The sequence below is a fragment of the Pogoniulus pusillus genome, chromosome 9, assembly GCF_015220805.1.
Source record: "Pogoniulus pusillus isolate bPogPus1 chromosome 9, bPogPus1.pri, whole genome shotgun sequence".
Classification (NCBI taxonomy): Eukaryota; Metazoa; Chordata; class Aves; order Piciformes; family Lybiidae; genus Pogoniulus; species Pogoniulus pusillus.
The window spans coordinates 37478181-37502895 of record NC_087272.1 but is presented as its reverse complement, the minus strand read 5'-3'; the positions used below and the strand labels follow the sequence as shown (position 1 = coordinate 37502895).

Sequence of the window (24715 nt, the reverse complement as noted above, 5' to 3'; positions counted from 1 at the left end):
CTATCGCCGGGTGCCGGGGACCGTGGACGGGGGAAGGGCAGCTGCGCACGGCCGGGGGGCAGGTTGCTCGGGCAAGTGGACAAGGGGGGAGCCCTGCTCCGAGTCCCGCGATCTGCCAGAGCAGGGACGGTGCCCAGGTCTCGGGAAGCGCAGGTTCGGCGGTCTCGGGGGCAAGTGAACGGTGGCGCCGTCCCAGCGCTTTCCCGTGGCCAAAGGTGCCCCGGCGGGGCGGGGGAGCCGCGGGGGCCGGCCGGGTTTCGAGGCGCAGGACGCAGGTGAGCCGGACCGGTCGCTAAGGGCTTTTCACGGAAAGCTTCGCTGCGTCTTCCCCGCGGTGTCTCACGAAGTCAGCGGGGAACACCAGCGGCTCTGGTGGGCCTGGTGTGGCTCTGGCGATGGCTAAAAGGGTGGGTGCCGAGCCCGACGGCAACAGGTCCGGCCGGGATTTGTAAGAGCCAAGTTTGGGCTTTACCTCCGGCAGGATGGCCGTGGCAGCTCCGCCGGTGGTCCGGGCTCTCGGGACCTCGTTCCCGGCGCCGTATCTCCCTCCAAGCAGCGGCGAGAGGTGGCTTTCGCACTCGGATGCACCCTGAGGCCCCCCGTCCCCTCGCACGGCTGTCTGACGGGGCAGTACGGCTGTCCTCCACCACCCTCCAGAGGTGATCGTCCCGTGGAGGGCCACAGATAGAGGCAGTTAATCCTTGCCGGGAGAAGCAGCACACCGGCGTGCCTGCGAGCGTTCCACCGGGATAACACGGGCATTCTCAGGCTCCCAGCACGCTCTCTGGGAGGAGGGATGAGGGGAAAGAGGGATCATGCTCCGTCTGCCCTTACAGGAGAGGCTGCACGGGGTGCGTGGGGGCTCGTAGGAAGCGGCTGAGGAACGTTTGGGGTCAGCCCTGCGCTTGTCGAGCCGGGGAGGGGGCGGCGGTGAGCAGCGGGGAGGGGGCGGCGGTGAGCAGCGGGGCCGGCGCGGAGCTGGAGAAGGGGCGGCGGCGATTTCGGCGCTGTCGCACCCCTCCGCAGGCCAGCGAAGCGGCACAGCGGCGGGTTTTACAGCCATGCACAGGCGGCAGTGTGTTTCGGTAGCATCGCCGCTCCGCTTGATTTAAAGTGCAGACTCCTTGGACGCCTTTCATGGCAGACGATTAGTTAATTAAACTTTAATTTATTAGCAGACTGGCCGCAACGGCGAAGCCCTCGAGTGAAATCAAATATCCCCAGCTTCTAATGCATTCACGAGGTCTCTTGGGAAGGCTTAGTTTTCAGCGGTGAAAATGCGGGGAGGGATTTTTCCATATGGTCACTCAAACTTTTCTTGCATTCCTAAAAGACGGACCAGTCAGCAGGACTAAACTGTAGTGATTTAGATTTGGTTTCGTAATGGATGCCTTAGTTGAAGAGCTCTGTTCTAAGCTTCTCAGGTCCTGTGATGCAGGCAGCGTTGAATTAGCACACCGTGGAGGAAATCCACGCAGCTAGGAAGGAGCAATGCATGTTGCTGTAGAACCGCTCTGCTGAAGCGCTAAGTAAAAGCTGGTGACAGCTCCTGAGTGTCTTGGACATCAGCATTCTGTAGGAAGATGAGAGCTCCTCTGGCAGACAGGGGAATTCCAATGTGTCCAAACCTCCTTTAGAGCGGAAACGCTCAGGACTTCCCCCTCCCCTTCCATCAGCTATTTACGGGGTGTCCTGACAGCTGTGTTATGCCTGTGGGGAAGCCTGACCCTCCAGCCTTGCATATAATCACCACTCATCGCACAGCCTTGGGGAAGCCTCAGGAGTGACCTTATTGCTGTCTACAACTACCTCAAGGAAGGCTGTAGCCAGGTGGGGGTTGGTCTCTTCTCCCAGGCACCCAGCAACAGAACAAGAGGACACAGCCTCAAGTTGTGCCAGGGGAGGTTTGGGTTGGATGTCAGGAGGTAGTTCTTGCCAGAGAGAGTGATTGGCATTGGAATGGGCTGCCCAGGGAGGTGGTGGAGTGGTCGTGCCTGGAGGTGTTCAAGCAAAGCCTGGATAAGGCACTTAGTGCCATGATCTGGTTGCTTGGCCAGGGCTGGGTGCTAGGTTGGCCTGGCTGAGCTTGGTGGTCTCTTCCAACCTGCTTAATTCTATGATTCATTTTCCTGGGAAGGCTCTCAGGGTGGTGCTGCCAGGCAGCACAGCTGGCTTGCCTAGATCAGAGCAATCTGCTCATGCTCCGTCAGTATCCGATGGGACCACCAGGAAAAAACACTCCTCCTTTTGGAGCTGGGACTATAAAATACTGAAGAAAGCATTCACTCCCTCTCCAGGAATCTTTGCTGGCACTCGACTGTGTGCCTTTGGTAGATAGGTTGAGTGTGCAGGTATAGCTGTGAGTCACAGTTTGACTTCTGTCACAGCTGGAGGTGTTACATTAACTTCATTGCATGTTTTATGGATCTGTATTATTACTTAGCTGATAATTATGGATTAAATGATGTCTGTGGATGCAAATGAAAGTCAGGACTGCTAACAGTGCCAATAATGACTTAAAAATCCAAATTTAGTTGAATGTAGGAGCTGCTTTGTTGTTTGGGGTTTTTTTTTGTGCTAAGTTGATATACATGTTTAGGTCTTAGTGCTCTGCTCCCTGGGGGAGCATTACTGTCCTGCTGCTGTACTAACTCCATGTATTGCCAGACACATCATTCTTTGTTGTTACTTGCAAGGCCAGGAGGGGGGAGTGCTTGCAGGGGCTGAGGTGGATGATCACCCAGACAGAACACTCATTTACCAGAAAGGGAAGAGTCCTTCCAAGAGACGGCAGAATAGGCAAGGGAACGTTGGGATGGTTGTTCTTGATGAAGAACCCCAGTGGCTCCTGCTCTCACCTTCCCTCAGCTGTTCTAAACAGCAAATGCAGGATGCTGAATAAGCCCTTTGTACACAAGTGGGAAGGTGATCACAAAATAGAATCATAGAATCAGTCAGGGTTGGAAGGGACCACAAGGATCATGCAGTTCCAACCCCCCTGCCATGCTCAGGGACACCCTACCCTAGAGCAGGCTGCACACAGCCTCAGCCAGCCTGGCCTCAAACACCTCCAGCCATGGGGCCTCAACCACCTCCCTGGGCAACCCCTGCCAGCCTCTCACCACTCTCATGCTCAACAACTTCCTCCTCACCTCCAGCCTGACTCTCCCCACCTCCACCTTTGCTCCATTCCCCCCACTCCTGTCACTCCCTGACAGCCTCAAAAGTCCCTCCCCAGCTTTTCTGGAGCCCCCTTCAGATCCTGGAAGGCCACAAGAAGGTCACCAGGGAGCCTCCTCTGCTCCAGACTGAACAGCCTCAAATCTTTCAGTCTGTCCTCATAGGAGAGGTGCTTTCCTTGGCACGGCTCAGTGGCTGTTTGGGATCTATGATTCTCTTCATCTTGATAAAATGTAATCACTACAGACAGTTCCTGAAGAGATGGCAATTGTGGCTTTGACCTGGGGGTACTGGTAGATAGTAGCTGAAGATGAGCCAGCAGTGTGGCCAGCAGAGCCAATGGCATCCTGGGCTGGCTCAGGAGCAGTGTGGCCAGCAGGACAAGGGAAGTTCTTGTGCCCCTGTGCTCAGCACTGCTCAGGCCACACCTTGAGTGCTGTGTCCAGTTCTGGGCTCCTCAATTCGAGAGCGATGTTGAGATACTGGCACATGTCCAGAGAAGGGCAATGAAGCTGGTGAGAGGCCTGGAGCAGAGCCCTGTGAGGAGAGGCTGAGGGAGCTGGGGGTGTGCAGCCTGCAGCAGAGGAGGCTCAGGGCAGAGCTCATTGCTGCCTGCAGCTGCCTGCAGGGAGGCTGTAGCCAGGTGGGGTTGGGCTCTGCTGCCAGGCACCCAGCAACAGAAGAAGGGGACAGAGTCTGAAGTTGTGCCAGGGCAGGTCTAGGCTGGATGTGAGGAGGAAGTTGTTGTCAGAGAGAGTGATTGGCATTGGAATGGGCTGCCCAGGGAGGTGGTGGAGTCACCATTCCCTGGAGGTGTTGAAGCCAAGCCTGGCTGGGGCACTTAGTGCCATAGTCTGGTTGGTTGGGCAGGGCTGGGTGCTAGGTTGGACTGGCTGAGCTTGGAGCTCTCTTCCAACCTGCTTGATTCTATGACCCCCACCTGGACTGCAAGGCCATGCAGACCAGGTAGGTCTTATGCTTTCAGGCTGAAGAGCACACAGTGTGAGGCAGTCCCATATGGTGGTACTGTCTCCTGGTATGGTCACCAGGTTCTGAAAGATGGTGGCTACTGCTGCACTGTGTGGGAAGAGTCAGATCCTGTCAGCGTGTCAGGTATGCTGGGCAGGTGCTGAGAAGGCTGGATGAGTGCCTTGCTCCTGACTGCCAGCCAAAAGGGGATGCCAGGACACTTGCAGCAGGGCACTTTTAGGCTTGGATGTAGCAGTTAAGCATCAGGACTCTACACCTAGCTGAAAGGAGGTTGTAGCCTGCTGGGGTTGGTCTCCTCAGCCAGGCTCCCAGTGGCAGAACAAGAGAACACAGTCTCAAGCTGTACCAGGGCAGGTTTAGGCTGGACGTTAGGAAGAAGTTGTTCACAGCAAGAGTGATTGGCATTGGAATGGGCTGCCCAGGGAGGTGGTGGAGTCACTGTGCCTGGAGGTGTTGAAGAGGAGGCTGCATGAGGTGCTTAGTGCCGTGGTTTAGTTAATTAGAAGATGTTAGGTGATAGACTGGACTCGATGATCTCGAAGGTCTTTTCCAGCCTGGTTAATTCTGTGATTCCAGACTGAAATCAGTTTGAAATATTGAGGTTTTTCTCTGTCCCAGTTTATCTCCTTACCAAAAAGAAATAAAAGGAAGCAGATCTCCTAAACGGCAGGATGGATAAGTACAGTTCCCCAGTGCCAGGGGCTAAAGGTGGATTCTAACCCCTTGTAAAGTGGCAGACTGTCACAGCAGGATTAGGAACACTTAAATCCTTCTTGGAAAGGTCTTCACACTCTGAAGACAGTGGCCAGACAGGCTCCAGCTTGCCTACTGGCATGGCCTGTCTATTTTTAAGCCTAGTGACCCTGCACAGTCAGTGTTTGCCGTGTGAGGGTGTGGAGTTTCATCTGTAACTGTCCTGAGCATCGGGCTGGGTCCCAGGTCGTGAGCATCCCCCTGCACAGGCTGGCATCTGTACGCGAGGGAGTTCATACAGGTGTGTGGTGGGTCCTGGCTTCCCGAGATGTTGCGTAAGGAGAGATGGGAGGTTAAAAAAGAGGGAAGGAAGAACTCAGAGCCTTGGCTGGGTGCCTTGCCCGACGCCACAGCCTCTCTGTGCTCGGCAGCCTCCTCTGCCCGAGTCATGGGCGAGGGCGCAGGGCGGGCTGGGGGGCGCAGGTGGGACGCAGGTGGAAGGCAGCTTCCCGGCCGCAGCCACCTGGCCCTTGCCGGCAGGGAGAGGTCGGGCGGGAGGCTCCCTGCTGCCCGTCCCGGCGCGCAGCTCCGCGACCGAGGAGTACCGATCGCATCCCGTCCCTCTGTCCCCCGCCCCTCTATAAATAACTCTGCCCGGGCCGACCTGTCAGATTGCCGCTCCCCTGACCCGGGCTGCCTGCAGTGGAAAGTCTGAACGCGAAAAATACCGAGGTAAAAATAGAGCCGCGGCGGCAGGTCCTAGCGCCGGCATCAAGCGCGGCCCCCGCGACCTGCCCGGGCGCGCAGCGCTCTGCCTGCGCCGCTGCCTGCGCTCCGCGGCCCTGCTCGCCCCCGCTGCATCCCACTCCCTGTCTGCCTCAGTACCTTAACGGGCACTTCTCTTGTTCTTCTGACTGCCAGGTGGAAGCAAAATCAATTCCTGCTGCTCGGCTGTGGGACTGATCGTCCCCTTCCAAGCTGTGCTTTAACCTGCGCTTGCACGGCCAGCAGGACGAGGGAGGTTCTTCTGCCCCTGGGCTCGGCGCTGCTCAGGCTGCACCTTGAGTGCTGTGCCCAGGTCTGGGCTCCTCAATTCAAGAGAGATGTTGAGGTGCTGGAAGGTGTGGAGAGAAGGGCAGCAAGGCTGGGGAGGGGCCTGGAGCAGAGCCCTGTGAGGAGAGGCTGAGGGAGCTGGGGGTGTGCAGCCTGCAGCAGAGGAGGCTCAGGGCAGAGCTCATTGCTGTCTGCAGCTGCCTGCAGGGAGGCTGTAGCCAGGTGGGGTTGGGCTCTGCTGCCAGGCACCCAGCAACAGAACAAGGGGATACAGTCTCGAGCTGTGCCAGGGCAGGTCTAGGCTGGATGTGAGGAGGAAGTTGTTGTCAGAGAGAGTGATTGGCATTGGAATGGGCTGCCCAGGGAGGTGGTGGAGTCACCGTCCCTGGAGGTGTTGCAGCCAAGCCTGGCTGGGGCACTTAGTGCCATGGTCTGGTTGGTTGGCCAGGGCTGGGTGCTGTTGGGCTGGATGATTTGGAGGTCTCTTGCAACCTGCTTGATTCTATGTTTCATTGTCTTTTCCACTCTGCAAACACAAGAGAAACAGGGAAAATGGTTTAATATCTTAAATGTAAAACTGATGATGAGACAGCAGTCAGGGAAGAGCCTGCTGTTTCAAAGAGATGAGACTCCTGCTGCCTCTGATGACCAAATTACATTTCATCCCATGCCTGCCTTGTGCAGAAGATTGCTTCCCTGAAGGGAGATTCTCCTCAGCTGTGGTTTCAAGCTACTGTAATCCAGGGCAATGCTTGTGATTAGTTATTTGTGCATAGGCTGTTATTTCTGAAGGTTAGAGCCCAGTGACTTCTCCTTCTGGTGCATCCATGTTGTGCTTCCCAGCCTTCAGTGCTCACTGGAGCATTCCCAATCTGAATCTGCCCACTTCTGGTTTTTCTCCATTTCCCTCTGGTCCTGTCACTACCTGACATTGTGCCAGGGCAGGTCTAGGCTGGATGTTAGGAGAAAGCTCTTCACAGAGAGAGTGATTGGCATTGGAATGGGCTGCCCAGGGAGGTGGTGGAGTCACCATCCCTGGAGGTCTTCAAGCCAAGCCTGATGAGGCACTTAGTGCCATGGTCTGGTTTACTGGATAGGGCTGGGTGCTAGGTTGGACTGGATGATCTTGGAGGTCTCTTCCAACCTGCTTGATTCTATCCTAAAAAGTCCCTCAGCAGCTTTCCTATAAGCCCCCTTCAGATACTGCAAGGCCACAATAAGGTCTCCTCAGAGCCTTCTCCAGACTGAACAGCCCCAACTGTCTTCACAGGAGAGGAGCTGCAGCCCTCTGATCATCCTCATGGTCCTTCTCTGATGACGTGTTCCAGCATGTGTAGATCTTTCTAGTAATAAAGCTGTTCTGTTCCATCTGATCTGTTTAACTTAGCAGCAATTTAACAGCAAGAGCAATTGCCCAGAGCAATTCCCATTGCTTGTCATCTCGAAAAGCTTCTGGTTTCATTGTCTATACAGAAAGTTTCTTGAGAGCAGCTCAGACTCAGAAGGCAGATCCTAGCCAAAGAAGCTGTTTTTTTTTCCCTTTGCTGCTTGTCAGTGAAGCTGTAAGAAATTTATGTGCAGCTTGCATTGTTCATCTCACTTCAGAACGCTGCCAGGGCATTCTCTTGCCCATAAAACCATGGGTAGCAATGAGGAGTTTTCCATCTCAGGCCTTCGAGGCCTGCAGCTCTGCATTCATGTTGAAAAGCTCCACAGGAGCCTGCAGGGTGAGTGCAGCCCAGACACAACCCTGTGCTGGCTGCAGCAAGAGCAGTGTGGGCACAGGGCAAGGGAGGGGATTGTGCCCCTAGGCTCTGCTCTCCTCACACCCCACCTGCAGTCCTGGGGGCAGTTCTGAAGCCCCCAGCACAAGCAGGACATGGAAGTGTTTGAGCCAGTGCAGAGGAGGCCACCAAGATGCTGAGAGGGCTGCAGCAGCTCTGCTCTGAGCACAGGCTGAGAGAGTTGGGGCTGTGCAGCTTGGAGAGGAGAAGGCTTGGAGGAGACCTTGGAGTGGCCTTGCAGGATCTGAAGTGGGCTACAGGAGGGCTGTGGAGGGACTATTGACAAGGTCTGGTAATGAGAGGAGGAGGAGGAATGGGTTTGAAGTGGCAGAGGGGAGGTTGGAGCTGGATGTTAGGAAGAAGTTGTTTGCAGTGAGGGTGGTGAGACACTGGCAGAGGTTGCCCAGGGAGGTTGTGGAGCACAGAATCCCCCAGTGTGTGTTTTTTTTTTTTAATCACATTGGGTGATTCTGTGCTCCACAACCTCCCTGGAGGTGTTCAACGCCAGGTTGGATAAGTCCTTGATTGACCTGTTCTAGTGGGAGGTGTCCCTGCCTATGGCAGGGTGTTGGAATGAGATGATCTTTGAGGTCCCTTCCAACCTAAACCATTCTGTGATTCTCTTCTATGATTCTATGCAATAACAATTCATAGTTATACCTGCTCTGGACTTCCACAGGCCAGTGGTGCCACAGGAAGATTCACAGAATCACAGAATTAATTGGGTTGGAAAAGACCTTTAAGGTCATCAAGCCCAAACCTATTGCCCAACATCATCTAATCACACAATATCACCAAGGTTGGAAGAGACCTCACAGATCACCAAGTCCAACCCTTTAGCACAGAGCTCAAGGCCAGACCATGGCACCAAGTGCCACGTCCAATCCTGCCTTGAACAGCTCCAGGGACGGCGACTCCACCACCTCCCCGGGCAGCCCATTCCAGTGTCCAATGACTCTCTCAGTGAAGAACTTTCTCCTCACCTCCAGCATAAATTTCCCCTGGCACAGCCTGAGGCTGTGTCCTCTTGTTCTGGTGCTGGCCACCTGAGAGAAGAGAGCAACCTCCTCCTGGCCACAACCACCCCTCAGGTAATCATGGCACCAAGTGCCACATGCAGTCTCCTGTTAAACACTTCCAGGGGTGGTGACTCCACCATCCCTGCTCACACAAATATTGGTGGAATGAGTAAATACATCAGAGGCTGCAGAGCAAGCAGCTATCATTTTCATTTTTTGCTTCTTTTGTAGCAACAAAGGAATTAAGTAATGAATGCCCTTTAAAAAGCTTCATTTTTGTTCCTTTCCAACTGTTTTAAAGCTGTGGGTTTAAATCATTTCTGAGAAAGCCTGAAATGCCAGCTGAATGTGTTTAGAAGTTATTAACAATTTCTCCATTTCCTTCTGCAGTCAGAGTGTGTGGAGCAGTGGTGACTGTGGTCCAGAAGGGCTAAGAACCCAGATGGTTTCCATTTGCTTTTCTCCCATCATCATTATGTGACTCGTGGAGAGTTCCAAAGCGAATGTGAATGGAAGGAAAGCTACCATCTGTTCATAGAATCAAGCAGGTTGGAAGAGACCTCCAAGATCATCTACTCCAACCTAGCACCCAGCCCTAGCCAGTCTACCAGACCATGGCACTAAGTGCCTCATCCAGGCTTGGCTTCAACACGTCCAGGGACAGTGCCTCCACCACCTCCCTGGGCAGCCCATTCCAATGCCAATCACTCTCTCTGACAACAACTTCCTAACAACATCCAGCCCAGACCTGTCCTGGCACAACTTGAGACTGTGTCCTCTTCTTCTGTTGCTGGCTGCCTGGCAGCAGAGCCCAACCCCACCTGGCTACAGCCTCCCTGCAGGCAGCTGCAGACAGCAATGAGCTCTGCCCTGAGCCTCCTCTGCTGCAGGCTGCACACCCCCAGCTCCCTCAGCCTCTCCTCACAGGGCTCTGCTCCAGGCCCCTCACCAGCCTTGCTGCCCTTCTCTCCACACCTTCCAGCACCTCAACATCTCTCTTGAATTGAGTGGCCCAGAACTGGACACAGCACTCAAGGTGTGGCCTGAGCAGTGCTGAGCACAGGGGCAGAAGAACCTCCCTTGTCCTGTTTGAACTGGCAATTTTTTTTTCACTGTACAGCAGTTGGGAGCAGGGCAAACAGACTCAGCTTTGGGGACAAGGCCACAGTTGTAACTATTTCCTGGAGTTACAAGAGCAGAGCTGCATTGTCAGGAGCTTTCTTGATCCTAAAATGGATTCCCCAGCAGCAAAGGAAGGGTCATTTCACTCAATATCCACCAGTTCTACCTCAAAGAAAAGCTTTGCATTGGGTGGAATCTTGGCATCAGGCTGACCCTTCTTGCTGTATGCCCACTCGGGTTCAATCTCCAGCAGTGTGCCCACACTGCTCCTCCTGCAGCCCAGGATGCCATTGGCTCTCTTGGCCACCTGGGCACACTGCTGCCTCATCTTCATCATGTTCTAGGCATGGCAATTAAATAGTTCTAGCCATAAATGCAGTAGGAGTTTTCATAGAATCAAGCAGGTTGGAAGAGACCTCCAAGCTCAGCCAGCCCAACCTAGCACCCAGCCCTATCCAGTCAACCAGACCATGGCACTAAGTGCCTCATCCAGGCTTTGCTTCAACACCTCCAGCCACGGCCACTCCACCACCTCCCTGGGCAGCCCATTCCAATGCCAATCACTCTCTCTGGGAAGAACTTCTTCCTAACATCCAGCCTAGACCTACCCTGGCACAACTTGAGACTGTGTCCCCTTGTTCTATTGCTGGTTGCCTGGGAGAAGAGGCCACCCCCCACCTGGCTACAATGTCCCTTCAGGTAGTTGTAGACAGTAATAAGATCCCCCCTGAGCCTCCTCTTCTCCAGGCTAAACAGGCCCAGCTCCCTCAGCCTCTCCTCATAGGATTTGTGTTCCAGGCCCCTCACCAGCTTTGTTGCCCTTCTCTGGACACCTTCCAGCACCTCAACATCTTTCTTGAATTGAGGGGCCCAGAACTGGACACAGCACTCAAGGTGTGGCCTGAGCAGTGCTGAGTACAGGGGAAGAATAACCTCCCTTGTCCTACTGGCCACACTGTTCCTGATGCAGGCCAGGATGCCATTGGCTCTCTTGGCCACCTAGGCACACTGCTGGCTCATCTTCAGCTTACTATCTATCAGTACCCCCAGGTCCCTTTCTTCCTGGCTGCTCTCAGCCACTCAGTCCCCAGCCTATAGTGCTGCTTGGGGTTGTTGTGGCCAAAGTGCAGAACCCTGCACTTGGCCTTGTTCAGCCTCATCCCATTGGCCTCTGCCCACCCATCCAGCCTGGCCAGGTCCCTCTGCAGGGCTCTCCTACCTTCCAACAGCTCCACACCTGCTCCTAGCTTGGTGTCATCTGCAAACTTACTGATGCTGGACTCAATGCCCTCATCCAGATCATCTGGATCATTTCTTCTTGGACAGAGTAATTCAGCAGATTGTTATTGTTTGGGTGACTTAGATGGAAGTTTTTATCCTGCAGATCCTTATGTGATCCAGAAACCTTTGACACTCTCACAGCCAAACGTGTGCAGCAATGCAAGGACCTTGTTAGCCCACTTCACCTGGAGCTTTCTGCATCAGCTCCCTGTTTTGTAACACTGACAATGACAAATAGATCTAATCTTTAGTCACCTCTTCAGTTATTTCTGTAGTATCAAAAGATATCCTGTTCTTTTTTCTTCTCCTGAAGCAAAATGCTTAAAGAGGATGAGTGGTCATGTTTCTGGACAAAGTGGTAACCTCTTGAAAAATGAATGACTCACCTCTGTGTTTTGTAGCTTATTGACCTTTGAGAGAGGTCATTCTGCCCCTGTACTCTGCAGTGGTCAGACCACACCTTGAGTACTGTGTTCAGTTCTGGGCCCCCCAGTTTAGGAGGGACATTGAGATGCTTGAGCGTGTCCAGAGAAGGGCGACGAGGCTGGGGAGAGGCCTTGAGCACAGCCCTACGAGGAGAGGCTGAGGGAGCTGGGATTGGTTAGCCTGGAGAAGAGGAGGCTCAGGGGTGACCTTATTGCTGTCTACAGCTACCTGAGGGGTGGTTGTGGCCAGGAGGAGGTTGCTCTCTTCTCTCAGGTGGCCAGCACCAGAACAAGAGGACACAGCCTCAAGCTACACCAGGGGAGATTTAGGCTGGAGGTGAGGAGAAAGTTCTTCCCTGAGAGAGTCATTGGACACTGGAATGGGCTGCCCGGGGAGGTGGTGGAGTCGCCGTCCCTGGAGCTGTTCAAGGCAGGACTGGACGTGGCACTTGGTGCCATGGTCTGGCCTTGAGCTCTGTGCTAAAGGGTTGGACTTGATGATCTGTGAGGTCTCTTCCAACCCTGATGATACTGTGAGACTGTGATACTGTGAGGTACTCTCTAAGTCCATTTCAGTCTTTGGGAAGAGAACAAATAACTATCCAGCTATGCTGAACTGTTGGGGTTGTTCAGTCTGGAGAAGAAAAGGCTCTGAGGAGACCTTATTGTGGCTTTCCATTGTCTGAAGGGGGCTACAAGAATGCTGAGTGACTTCTTAGGATGTCAGGTAGTGATAGGACTGGGGGGAATGAATCCAAGCTAGAAGAGGATCCAAGTTAGAAGAGGGAGGTTGCAGCCAGGTGGGGTTGGTCTCTTCTGCCAGGCAAGCAACAACAGAACAAGAGGACACAGTCTCAAGCTGTGCCAGGGCAGGTCTAGGCTGGATGTTAGGAGGAAGTTGTTGTCAGAGAGAGTGATTGGCATTGGAATGGGCTGCCCAGGGAGGTGGTGGAGTCGCCGTGGCTGGAGGTGTTCAAGCAAAGACTGGGACTGGATGAGGCACTTTAGTGCCATGGTCTGTTTTATTGGCTAAGGCTGGGTGCTAGATTGGACTGGATGATCTTGGAGGTCTCTTCCAACCTGCTTGATTCTACAATTCATTTTCCTGGGAATGGATCCAAGCTAGATCAAATGTCAGGAAGAAGTTCTTCACCATGAGGGTGCTGAGACACTGGAACAGGTTGCCCAAGGACAGTAGTGGAAGCCTCATCCCTGGAGGTGTTTAAGACCAGGCTGGATGTGGCTCTGAGCAACCAGATCTAGTGTCAGCTGTCCTTGCCCATGGTAGCTGGGTTCTAACTGGATGATCCTTGAGGTCCCTTCCAGCTCTGACAATGCTGTGATTCTGAACAGATAAAATCTTGGTCTGACTCTAAACCTTGCTCTTTCCTTTTAATTAACGTTGCAGCTGCTTTCATCCTTGGGCCAAGGGTTGGTGCCTTATCCTGCTAGCTTTTTCCTGAGCTAGGAATAAAATTAACATTACACATCCAAACCCCACATCTGCATTTCTTCTAGGCAGCAGTTGATAGTGCAAGAATAATCTTGTACACTTGGGAGGAAAATGGCTAAGGCATGCATGAAACACACAGGCTTCTGTGAAGACTCCTGCCCTTTGTTTAGTTTGCATTCCTGTTTAGCATCCAACTCAAGTCACTGAAAGTTTCTGAGTTTAAATAGGATAAAGTCTTTATTGATGACCTTGATGGAGACATAGAGTTGTGTCTTCAGTAAGTTCATAGATGGCACCAAGTTGGGTGGCAGTGTTGATTGTCATGAGGGTAGGGAGGCTCTACAGAGGGACTTGGATAGGTTAGATCCATAGTCAATGGGATGAGCTTCAACAAGGCTAAATGCCAGGTCCTGCACTTGGCTCACAACAAGCCCAAGCAGTACTACAGGCTTGGGGCAGTGTGGCTGGGAAGCTGTAAGCAGAAAGGGACCTGTGGGGTTGTGGTGGACAAGCAGCTAAATATGAGCCAGCAGTGTGCCCAGGTGGCAAAGAAAGCCAAAGGCATCCTGGCTGAGATTGGAAATGCTGTGGCCAGCAGGAGCAGGGAGGGATTGTCCCCTTGGACTCTGCTCTGGTGAGGCCACACCTTGAGTGTTGTGTTCAGTTTGGGCACCTTGATACAAGAGAGATGTGGAGGTGCTGGAGTGAGTGCTGAGGAGTGCTGTGGAAGGGCCTGGAGCATAAATCTTATGAGGAGTGACTGAAGGAGCTGGGGATGGTTAAAGTGAAAAAAGAGGAGGCTGAGGGCAGAGCTCATTGCTGTCTACAGCTACCTGAAAGGAGGCTGTGGGGAGGTTGCTGCTGGGCTCTTCTCACAGGTAACTGAAGACAGAACAAGAGGGAATGGCCTCAAGCTGCCACTGGGTAGAATTAGACTGGACATTAGGAGAAATGCAAGAGTGGTCAAGCACTGGCATGGGTTGCCTGGGGAGGTGGTGGAGTCACCAGCCCTAGGTGTGTTTAAAGGTGGTTTGGATGTGGTGCTTAGGGATATGCTTTAGGGTGCACTTTACAGAGTAGGGTTCTGGGTTGGACTTGGTGATCTTGAGGGGCTTTGCCAACCTGAATGTTTCTGTGATTCTGTGGAACTGGCTGCATAAACAGCAGCTCACATGGCACATATAAGGTGTAGAGGTCACCTTTGAGTTCTGAAGGTTAAGCCAATGGAATTAAAAAGGGACTGAAAAATAGAGGGATGTCAAATGATGAGGTCTAGTTCTTTTGTGTGGGGTGGAGCTTCTGGTGGGATTTCTGGGCTGGTGGTTATTGATGCAATGAATGGGAGCCACAGGCCAGGTTGGATTTTATTTTGTCTCTTCTAGCTTTCCAGGCTTGAAAGGTGCTTTTAAGAGGGGATTTTCCTCTAACTGCATCCTTGCACCTCCTCAGAATGAATTTTCTTTTTCCCCCATATCTTTTTGGAGTCCCCAGTCAGGACACTGAGAAACATTTTAAGGGTTTTTAGTAGTTTCCAGTTTTACACTTTGGTGCTAATGGCTTGTGTGCAGGCATCTGCTTCTTGACCTCCCAGCAAAGCAGGGAGTTATTCATGGAGAGAGTGGTCAGGCACTGGAATCATAGAATCAGTCAGGGTTGGAAGGGACAACAGGGATCATCTAGTTCCAACCTCCTTGCCATGCTTAGTAGGGACACCCTACCCTAGAGCAGGCTACCCACAGCCTCAGCCAACCTGGCCTTAAACACCTCCAGGGATGAGGCTTCCACCACCTCCCTGGGCAACCCATTCCAACCTCTCCCCACTCTTGTGATCAACAACTTTCTCTTCATGTCCATCTGACTTTCACCACCTCCAGCTTTGCTCCATTCCCCCCAGTCCTGTCACTCCCTGATAGCCTAAAAAGTCCCTCCCCAGCTTTTTTCTAGGCCCCTTCAGATATTGGGAGGCCACAAGAATAGAATTCAAAAAATAGAATAGAATAAAATCAACCAGGTTGGAAGAGACCTCCAAGCTCATCCAGTCCAACCTAGCACCCAGCCCTATCCAGTCAACCAGACCATGGCACTAAGTGCCTCATCCAGGCTTTGCTTCAACACCTCCAGGGATGGTGACTCCACCACCTCCCTGGGCAGCCCATTCCAATGGGAGAAATGGTTTCTAAAATCATCCCCCTTTAAATAGAAGGTCACTTGGGAGCTTCTTCTTCTCCAGCCTGCACAGCCCCAACTCTTTCAGGCTGTCCGGGGAGGTGGTGGAGTCACCAGCTGTGGATATGTTTAAGGTTGTTTGGATGTGATGCTTAGGGCTATGATTTAAGGTGAATCTTAGTGTAGGGTTCTGGGTTGGACTTGGTGATCCTGAAGGGAGATCTGTGATTCTGTGAAAGAAAATCCTCAAATACCTTTCTCCCACCATATGGGAGACACCACACAGCAAGAGATTTTAGCTGGGGGGACGTTCAAAACTCACCTGGATGCATTCCTGTGTGGCCTGCCCTTGGTGATCCTGCTCTGGAAGGGAGGTTGGACTGGATGAGCTTTGGAGGTCCCTTCCAACCCCTAACATTCTGTGATTTTAGGATCAAAGATGAGATTTGATTGCATGAGGCTTGTCCTTGCTGCTCCCCTCACTTAGCAACCCTCAGTGCAGTGAACATCTGGGCAGGCAGGAAGGCATCAGAGTGGTCTCTGGGTGTGTTCAGCAATAGCAGCATGGCACTGCTGGAACTTCTGTGAGCTGTTTTTTGCAAGCTCTGGAAACTTGAGGAACATGAATAACCCCCAAAAAGCATAAATTCTGCAATAATTCAAGATTAATTTCCCCCCAAACACTTTCCCACTGCCTGCTGAGGTAGGCTGGGGTGGATGTTCGTGTTCTGGTGTGGAGAAATCTTGGATAATGCTAACCATAGTCAAGTTCTTAAAGGAAAGTCTTCCACAGACACTTTAGCTTTTGACTACATCTTTGATATCTTCCATATGTTTGCTAAATCTTGCTCAGCTTATGTGGCATAGCAACATCACACAGCTTTGCCCTCAGCTGTTAGTAATAAAGAAGAGAAAGCTTAGAATTGTAGTAAGTTTGCCATCAGCAGAACTGTTTCTTCATCTGAATGCTCTTGGAAATTCAACCAAGTTCCACTTTAAATGAGGGATGTATCCATGCTTGTAGTTGCAAGTTCACAGCAGTGAAACCAAAAGCAGTGCTGCCAGCAGATCCAGAGAGCTGATTCTGCCACTTCACTCTGATCTGGTGAGACCTTGCCTGGAGCACTGTATCCACATCTCAAGCCCTCAATGCAGAGAGGGCATGGACCTGATGGAGCAGGTCCAGAGGAGGACTAGGATCAGGGAGTTGGAGCAGCTCTGCTACAAAGACAGGCTGAGGAAGCTGGAGATGTTCAGCCTGGAAAAGAGAAGGCTCCAGGGAGACCTAATAGCAGCCTGCCAGTACCTGAAGGGGGCTACAAGAAGGCTGTAGAGAGACTGTTTGCAAAGGGCTGCAGGGACAGGATGGAGGCAATGGCTTCAAACTAGAGCAGAGCAGATTGGCATTGGATGTTAGGAACAAGTTCTGCACCATGAGGGTAGTAGAACGCTGGAACAGGTTGCCCAGGGAGTTTGGGGCCTCATCCCTGGAGATATTCAAGGTGAGGCTGGACAGGGCTGTGCACAACCTGATCTAGTTGAGGATGTCCTTGCTGACTGCAGAGAGAGTTGGACTGGATGACCTTTGGAGGTCCCTTCCAACCTTAATGCTGGTTTAGTCTCAACCTGAAGCTGTCACAGAGCTGGGCAAGGCACAGCTGAATGTCACCTTGTCTCTTCTGAGCTTCTCCTGTGTGTCTCCACAATTCCTCAGCTGCTCACAAAGCTGCTCAAGTGATTTGTGAGGAGTTAGGAAGCCCAGATTTGTGTGGCATATGAAGGGAAGAATTGCCACATCTACATCTACTAGTCTGAAGTGGCAACTTCTGGTGATGGCTGGTATAGGATTTTTGTCACATGCTAGATTAATAACAGCTTGGAAGGTCACTTGAACAGGGGAAGTGGCATGGGAGTCTCTATGGCAGTCTGAAAGGCAGGAAATTCACCTTTATGTTACACACTGTGTCTTCTGTACACAGAAGAAAACATCACTGACAGTTTTACTCCACTTACTTTAAGTGAAAATGCAAGTTAGGAAGGTTGAACATGGTTCAGGTTTCTGCTTCAGCCAAAGGAATCTGTCTGCACAGATCCAGGTTGGCTGGGGAATGGCTGACAGCAGCACTGAGGGAAAGGACCTGGGGGTCTGGGCTGATGCAAAGCTCCACAGGAGCCTGCAGTGTGAGTGCAGCCCAGACACAACCCTGTGCTGGCTGCAGCAAGAGCAGTGTGGGCAGCAGGGCAAGGGAGGGGATTCTGCCCCTTGGCTCTGCTCTCCTCAGCCCCCACCTGCAGTCCTGGGGGCAGTTCTGGAGCCCCCAGCACAAGCAGGACATGGAAGTGTTTGAGCCAGTGCAGAAGAGGCCACCAAGATGCTGAGAGGGCTGCAGCAGCTCTGCTGTGAGCACAGGCTGAGAGAGTTGGGGCTGTGCAGCCTGGAGAAGAGAAGGCTTGGAGGAGAGCTTGGAGTGGCCTTGCAGTATCTGAAGGAGGCTCCAGGAGGGCTGTGGAGGGACTATTGACAAGGTCTTGCAATGACAGGAGGAGGAGGAATGGGTTTGAACTGGCAGAGGGGAGATTTAAAGTGGATGTTAGGAAGAAGTTATTTGCAGTGAGGGTGGTGAGACACTGGCACAGGTTGCCCAGGGAGGTTGTGGATCACAGAATCCCCCAACATGATCAAAGATAACATTTCCTGACTAAGAACCCAAATGTAACGAATTTGCATATAGTTGTGGGCAGGGGTTTCATGAAATCACAATATTGTTTATAATTCCTGCTTTGTTAATTGCTCCAATTAAATCACCTTTATGTATCATAGAGGAGATACAGAGGAGTTCATTACAAAGACTTTTTTGCATACAAATTAACGTAATCCTTCAATATATAGATAAAAATGAGAGCTGCTTTTCTGTTGGGACACCTCACACCAAAGTGCAGGGTTCTGCACTTTGGCCACAACAACCTCAAGCAGCTCTACAGGCTGGGGACAGAGTGGCTGAGAGCAGCCAGGAAGAAAGGGACCTGGGGGTGCTGGCAGAGAGGAGCTGAAGCTGAACCAGCAGTGTGCCCAGGTGGGCAGCAGAGCCAATGGCATCCTGGGCTGGCTCAGGAGCAGTGTGGGCAGCAGGACAAGGGAGGTTCTTGTGCCCCTGTGCTCAGCACTGCTCAGGCCACACCTTGAGTGCTGTGTCCAGTTCTGGGCTCCTCAATTCGAGAGAGCTGTTGAGGTGCTGGAAGGTGTCCAGAGAAGGGCAGCAAGGCTGGGGAGGGGCCTGGAGCAGAGCCCTGTGAGGAGAGGCTGAGGGAGCTGGGGGTGTGCAGCCTGCAGCAGAGGAGGCTCAGGGCAGAGCTCATTGCTGCCTGCAGCTGCCTGCAGGGAGGCTGTAGCCAGGTGGGGTTGGGCTCTGCTGCCAGGCAGCCAGCAACAGAACAAGGGGACACAGTCTCAAGCTGTGCCAGGGCAGGTCTAGGCTGGATGTTAGGAAGAAGTTCCTGGCAGAGAGAGTGATTGACATTGGAATGGGCTGCCCAGGGAGGTGGTGGAGTCGCCATGCCTGGAGGTGTTGCAGCCAAGCCTGGCTGGGGCACTTAGTGCCATGGTCTGGTTGGTTGGGCAGGGCTGGGTGCTAGGTTGGGCTGGCTGAGCTTGGAGCTCTCTTCCAGCCTGGTTGATTCTATGATTCTGTATGCTTGCCTTGAAGAAACTAAAGGGGCATCTCTTAGGGACTGTAATCACTGGACTGAAGTGATAGTCCTGCTCCCTATACTTCAGCCCAGCAGAACTGTGTTTTCAGGGAATATCATGGCTTCAAGGGGTAGTGTGCACTGGTTCAGGAGGAGTTAGTGTGCAGGTGATATTGGTTCTCAGCTGAGTTGTGGATCTGATTTTTGACTGCTTCAGACTGAAGAAGGAATGGAACTCAGCAGCCCCATTTCCTGTGAGGAGCAACTTGGTCACTGCACTGTCAAAAAGGGCAGGTTGATACCATTAAAATAAAGGTTTTGTTTGCTTTGGCTGTGCTTTCCAAAGTGATTAGGGACTGCTGGTGAGAGCACCAGAGAGACAAATCTCTGCTCTTTTGTTTTGCAGGTCCTAGATGAGGATAATATGGGGGATGGCTGCTCTCAGAAACTGGCTTCTGCCAAGTTCCTTCGACTGCTGCTCCTAATATTGATTCCATGCATCTGTGCCCTTATCCTTTTGTTGGTGATCCTGCTAACCTTTGTAGGTGAGTGCTGGTGGACTAGGCTGTTGTGTTTTTAGCTAAGGAGGCTGAAACTGAGACTGCAATTGCTGACATCAAAGCCACATCTTAGCACAACTACCTAACTGTACCAGTTTAGGAGCTAAGGCTCTGTTTTGGGTCTAAATTGTAAGCAAGAGAGAGGAACTAATCTGTTTACTGACTCAAAGACATATCTTAGCACAACTACCTAACCTTAGCAGTTTAAGAGCTAAGGCTCTGTTTTGGGTCTAAATTGTAAGCAAGAGAGAGGAACTAAACTGTTTAGTGTCTCAAAGACACATCTTAGCACAACTACCTAACTGTAGCAGTTTGAGCTGAGGTTCTGTTTTGGGTCTAAATTATAAGCAAGAGAGAGGTGGTGAGAGCCTGGAACAGGTTGGCCAGGGAGATTGTAGAAGCCTCATCCCTGGAGGCATTTAAGGCCAGGCTGGATGAGGCTCTGGACAGCCTGATGTAGTGTGAGGTGTCCCTGCCCATGGCAGGGAGGTTGGAACTGGCTGATCCTTGTGGTCCCTTCCAACCCTGACTGATTCTGTGGTTCTAAATCAATGATGTTTTGTGGAAACATGTTTCAGGTATATTAGATTTCATAATGGCTTAGTCCTGTTAGCTCTGTGACAGAACTAAAAGGTAACAGCTTATTAGTGAAGATTAATTTTTCTAAAGCCTTGCTTTTGTTTTTGCCTTCAGAGAAGGGAGATGATTTAGAGATACTTCTTTTAAAAGAAGAGAGTGATTGGCATTGGAATGGGCTGCCCAGGGAAGTGGTGGCATTGCCATCCCTGGAGGTGTTCAAACAAAGCCTGGCTGGGGCACTTAGTGCCATGGTCTGGTTGACTGGCTAGGGCTGGGTGATAGGTTGGAATGGATGATCTTGGAGGACTGTTCCAACCTGGTTGATTCAATGATTCTAAGCTGGCATAACACAGGATCACAGGATGTTAGGGGTTGGAAGTGACCTCCAGAGATCATCGAATCCAACCCCAGTGCCAGATCTTTGATCGTATTCAGTGCTCCATAACCTCCCTGGAGGTGTTCAAGGATAGGTTGGATGAGACCTCGAGTGACCTGTTCTGGTGGGAGGTGTGTCTGCCTCTGGCAGGGGCTTGGACCTAGATGGTCTTTGAGGTTCCCTTCCAACCTAAACCATTCTAAGATTTCCTAATTGACCCTTTCCCCCAACTTCAACACCCAATCAGTCAGCAAGCATGGGAAGATATTAACCACATCACCTCAGCACTGTCAAAATCAAGACACCTTCAATCTGTTTCCTCCATCCTGCCTGTAAGGGATTTGCAACAAGAAGTTGTAAGTCTGTTCTTTTCATTTAGCTTCACTTTGGGAAGTGGAAAAGAAAACAACCAACCAAACCTCAAAGCTTGTGAGTGTTAAGATTGACAAGTCTGGGAATGTATCCTTAAACTATGACCAGGCCAAGGTGGATTAAGATCAAGTAAGTCTGGCAGTTAGGGAAATACAATGCCATTTGAGTTGCTTTCCTTATGTTTAGCATTCCATTTGTATCCTTCATATCCTCTGCCCCAGATTTTCATTCCTTGTTAAGAAAGCAGATAAAAAAGCAGGTGTTTTTACGTCAGCTCTACTCAATCTCCTCCTCTGAGGCTTGCTGTGACATAACACTCATTAAAGTGTGTGAAAGCCTCCAGGGAAATGGGACCTGGGTTGGTCCTACTCAGATGTGAAAGCTCAGGACTGTCTGCTCTTCAGTCAGTGTAATTGCTCTGAGGTGAAGAAAAAGGTTTGGTGCTGCTGCACAGACCTAGACCTGGGAATTTGTTCTTGTGGTCTAGAGAATGCTAACCAAAGCCTGGCAGTCCACCCAGCACAGATGGATGGCAGCGTGGATTGTGGTGTGGCATAACTGATTCCCAAGGAGCCCCTGGGGCTTTCTTCTTCAACCACTGCAAAGTCAGGGTTTAAAACAGGGACAGAGTTCAGGATTGGTTTCTGAGTTGCAGTGGAGCCATTCTCTTTATCACAGAAATAACCAGGTTGGCAGAGACCTCTGGGATCACCGAGTCCAACCTAGCACCTAACTCTTCTAATTAACTAAACCATGGCTCTAAGTGCCTCATGCAGCCTTCTTTTAAACAGACCTTTTCACAGAAGCACAGAATCAAGCAGGTTGGAAGAGAGCTCCAAGCTCAGCCAGCCCAACCTAGCATCCAGCCCTGCCCAATCAACCAGACCATGGCACTAAGTGCCCCAGCCAGGCTTGGCTGCAACACCTCCAGCCACGGCCACTCCACCACCTCCCTGGGCAGCCCATTCCAATGCCAATCACTCTCTCTGCCAGGAACTTCCTCCTAACATCCAGCCTAGACCTGCCCTGGCACAGCTAGAGACTGTGCCACCTTGTTCTGTTGCTGGGTGCCTGTCAGCAGAGCCCAACCCCACCTGGCTACAGCCTCCCTGCAGGTAGATGTAGACAGCAATGAGCTCTGCCCTGAGCCTCCTCTGCTGCAGGCTGCACACTCCCAGCTCCCTCAGCCTCTCCTCACAGGGTTTCTGTTCCAGGCCTCTCACCAGCTTTGTCACCCTCCTGTGGACACCTTCCAGCACCTCAACATCTCTCTTGAATTGAGGGCCCCACAACTGGACACAACACTCCAGGGGTGGCCTGAGCAGTGCTGAGCACAGGGGCAGAAGAACCTCCCTTGTCCTGCTGCCCACACTGCTCCTGAACCAGCCCAGGATGCCATTGGCTCTGCTGCCCACCTGGGCACTGCTGCCTCCTCTGCAGCTCCTCTCTCCCACCACCCCCAGCTCCCTCTCTGCCTGGCTGCTCTCAGCCACTCTGTCCCCAGCCTGTAGAGCTGCTTGGGGTTGTTGTGGCCAAAGTGCAGAAACCTGCACTAATATCCTGTGAATCCCCCCTCTTCCAGTTCAAACCCATTACTCCTTGTCCTGTCATGACAAGACCTTGTAAGTAGTCCTTCCCCAGCCAAGATGGAAAAGAATGAGAGAAATTACAACTGATTTGCATGTCAAGTTGCAAAGAATGAGAGAAATTGCAACTGAGTTGCATGAAATGAAAAATTGCAATTGATTTTCAGGTCAAGTTGCAAAAAAATGAAAGAAATTGCAACTGAGTTGCCTGGCAAGTTGCAAAACAGGAGAGAAATTGCAACTGACCTCTATTTTGTCCCCTTGGGCAGCTGGTAAGCAGCTTAGAGTAGCGTTTTGACTCGGCAGGAGGAGCAGGAGGCAGTTCCTGCATCTCAACTGCTGTGCAATGGTTTGGTATGCTGTGGGACCTCCATACTAGTGGTGATGTGCCTCTGTCTTTAGAATAGAGAGTCAGAGAGACAGACCCTGCAGAAGACAGCTCAGGGGATGTGTGCTGGTGAGTTACAGCAGTGGGAGGGACACTCTCTGTAACTGCCTCATCCATCACACAGGCTTTGGGAGGCTGCTCTGCTCTGTCTCGTTTACCTCGAGTGCTGCATTCAGTTTGGGCACCTTAATACAAGAGGGATGTGGAGGTGCTGGAGTGAGTGCAGAGGAGGGCAATGAAGCTGGGGAAGGGCCTGGAGAAGAAATCTGATGAGGAGCAACTGAGGGAGCTGGGGATGGGTAGTGTGAAACAGAGGAGCTTGAAGGGACACCTCACTGCTGTCTCCAGCTACCTGAAAGGACCTTGTGGAGAGGTTGGTGCTGGTCTCTGCTCACAGGTCATTAGTGACAGAACAAGAGGGAATGGCCTCAAGCTGCCACTGGGTAAGTTGAGACTGGACATTAGGAAAAATGTCTCCCCAGCAAGAGTGGTCAGGCATTGGAATGAGCTACCCAGGGAGGTGGTAAAGTCCCCAAGCCTGGCTGTGTTTAAGGGTCATTTGGATGTGGTGTTTGAGGATATGGTTTAGGGTGCACCTTGTAGAGTAGGGTTCTGGGTTGGACTTGGTGATCATAGGATGTTAGGGGTTGGAAGGGACCCAAAGAGATCATTGAGTCCAACCCCCTTGCCAGAGCAGGACCACACAATCTAACACAGATCACAGAGGAACACATCCAGACAGGCCTTGAAAGGCTTCAGAGAAGGAGACTGCACAACCTCTCTGGGCAGCCTGTGCCAGTGCTCTGGGACCCTTCCAGTAAAGAAGTTCTCCCATGTGTTGAGGCAGAACCTCTTTTGCTGCAACTTACACCCATTGCTCCTTGTCCTATCCCAGGCAGCAGTGAGCAGAGCCTGTCCCCTGCTCCTGGCAGCCTTCAGATACTTACAAACATTTATCAAATCCCCTCTCAGTCTTCTCTTCTCCAGACTAAGCAGCCCCAGGTCCCTCAGCCTCTCCTCATAAGCCATTCCCTCCTGTCCCCTCATCATCCTCCTAGCCCTCCACTGGACCCTCTCCAGCAGATCCCTGTCCCTCTTCAACTGGGGAGCCCAAAACTGAACACAGTATTCAAGATGAGGTCTGAGCAGGGCAGAGTAGAGGGGGAGTAGAACCTCCCTTGATCTGCTGGACACATCCTCCTAATACACCCCAGGATCCCATTGGCCTTCTTGGCCAGAAGGGCTTTGCCAACCTGGATGATTCTGTGATCCTGCTTTCCTACAGAGCAGACCAGAAGAGTAATTTGGCTGTTCTAGAAAGGTAATTAACTAGAGAAAAGTGGACCAGCTGAGGCAGAGCCTATTTCTAGACTGATTTATCCATAGCCTGTTGAATGTTTCAGCTGATGCAAGTCTTTTGCAAAGCTCTGTGTTGTTTTGAACAGAGCAGTGCTGGTGCATAATAATTGGCTGTGATGCTTGGGGATATGTTTTAGGTTGAACCTTGTAGAGTAGGGTCAATGCTTGGGCTTGATGATCCTGAGGAGCTTTGCCAACCTGAACCATTGTGTGATGTTTTTAAGGCCAGGCTAGCTGTGGCTCTGGGCAGCTTGATCTAGTGAGAAGTGTCCCTGCCCATGGCAGGGCTGTTAGAACTGGAACATCCTTGAGGTCCCTTCCAACCCTGACAGTTCTGTGAATAACCAAATCAATCTGAATGCCTAGGAATAAAACTGATTTACACACCAGAGTAGGAAGAAACAGCTGTGTGATTTGCTTTGTAGAGAACAGCAGGAGGTGAATGCTTGCCAATGTGCTTCATGTGTGACCATCTTTGTGGCCTGAGGTTAGCAGTAAGGGTGAGAGAGAAGAAAAGGAGGTAAAAGGGTAGGCAGAAAACTCTTTTCCTCTCCCATATGGTGAGCATGTGATGTTGCAACTGGATGACCCCTGAGGTCCTTTCCAACCAAAACCACTCTATGTTTCAGGCCTTTTCTTTGG

The 24715-nt window shown here is 51.8% G+C and overlaps 1 protein-coding gene across 2 annotated transcripts in view; it reads left to right on the top strand.

Annotated features, from left to right (window-relative positions):
* The window catches only part of CORIN (corin, serine peptidase), a 179658-nt gene that overhangs the window by 599 nt on the left and 154344 nt on the right, over positions 1-24715 (top strand). Inside the window, exon 2 of one of the 2 annotated variants that reach the window (XM_064149223.1) lies at positions 19260-19398. The exons of the other annotated variant lie outside the window; for it this stretch is intronic. Coding sequence (XP_064005293.1) covers positions 19260-19398 — 139 coding nt within the window. The remainder of the gene's footprint in view (positions 1-19259; positions 19399-24715) is intronic. 2 annotated transcript variants of the gene reach the window in all.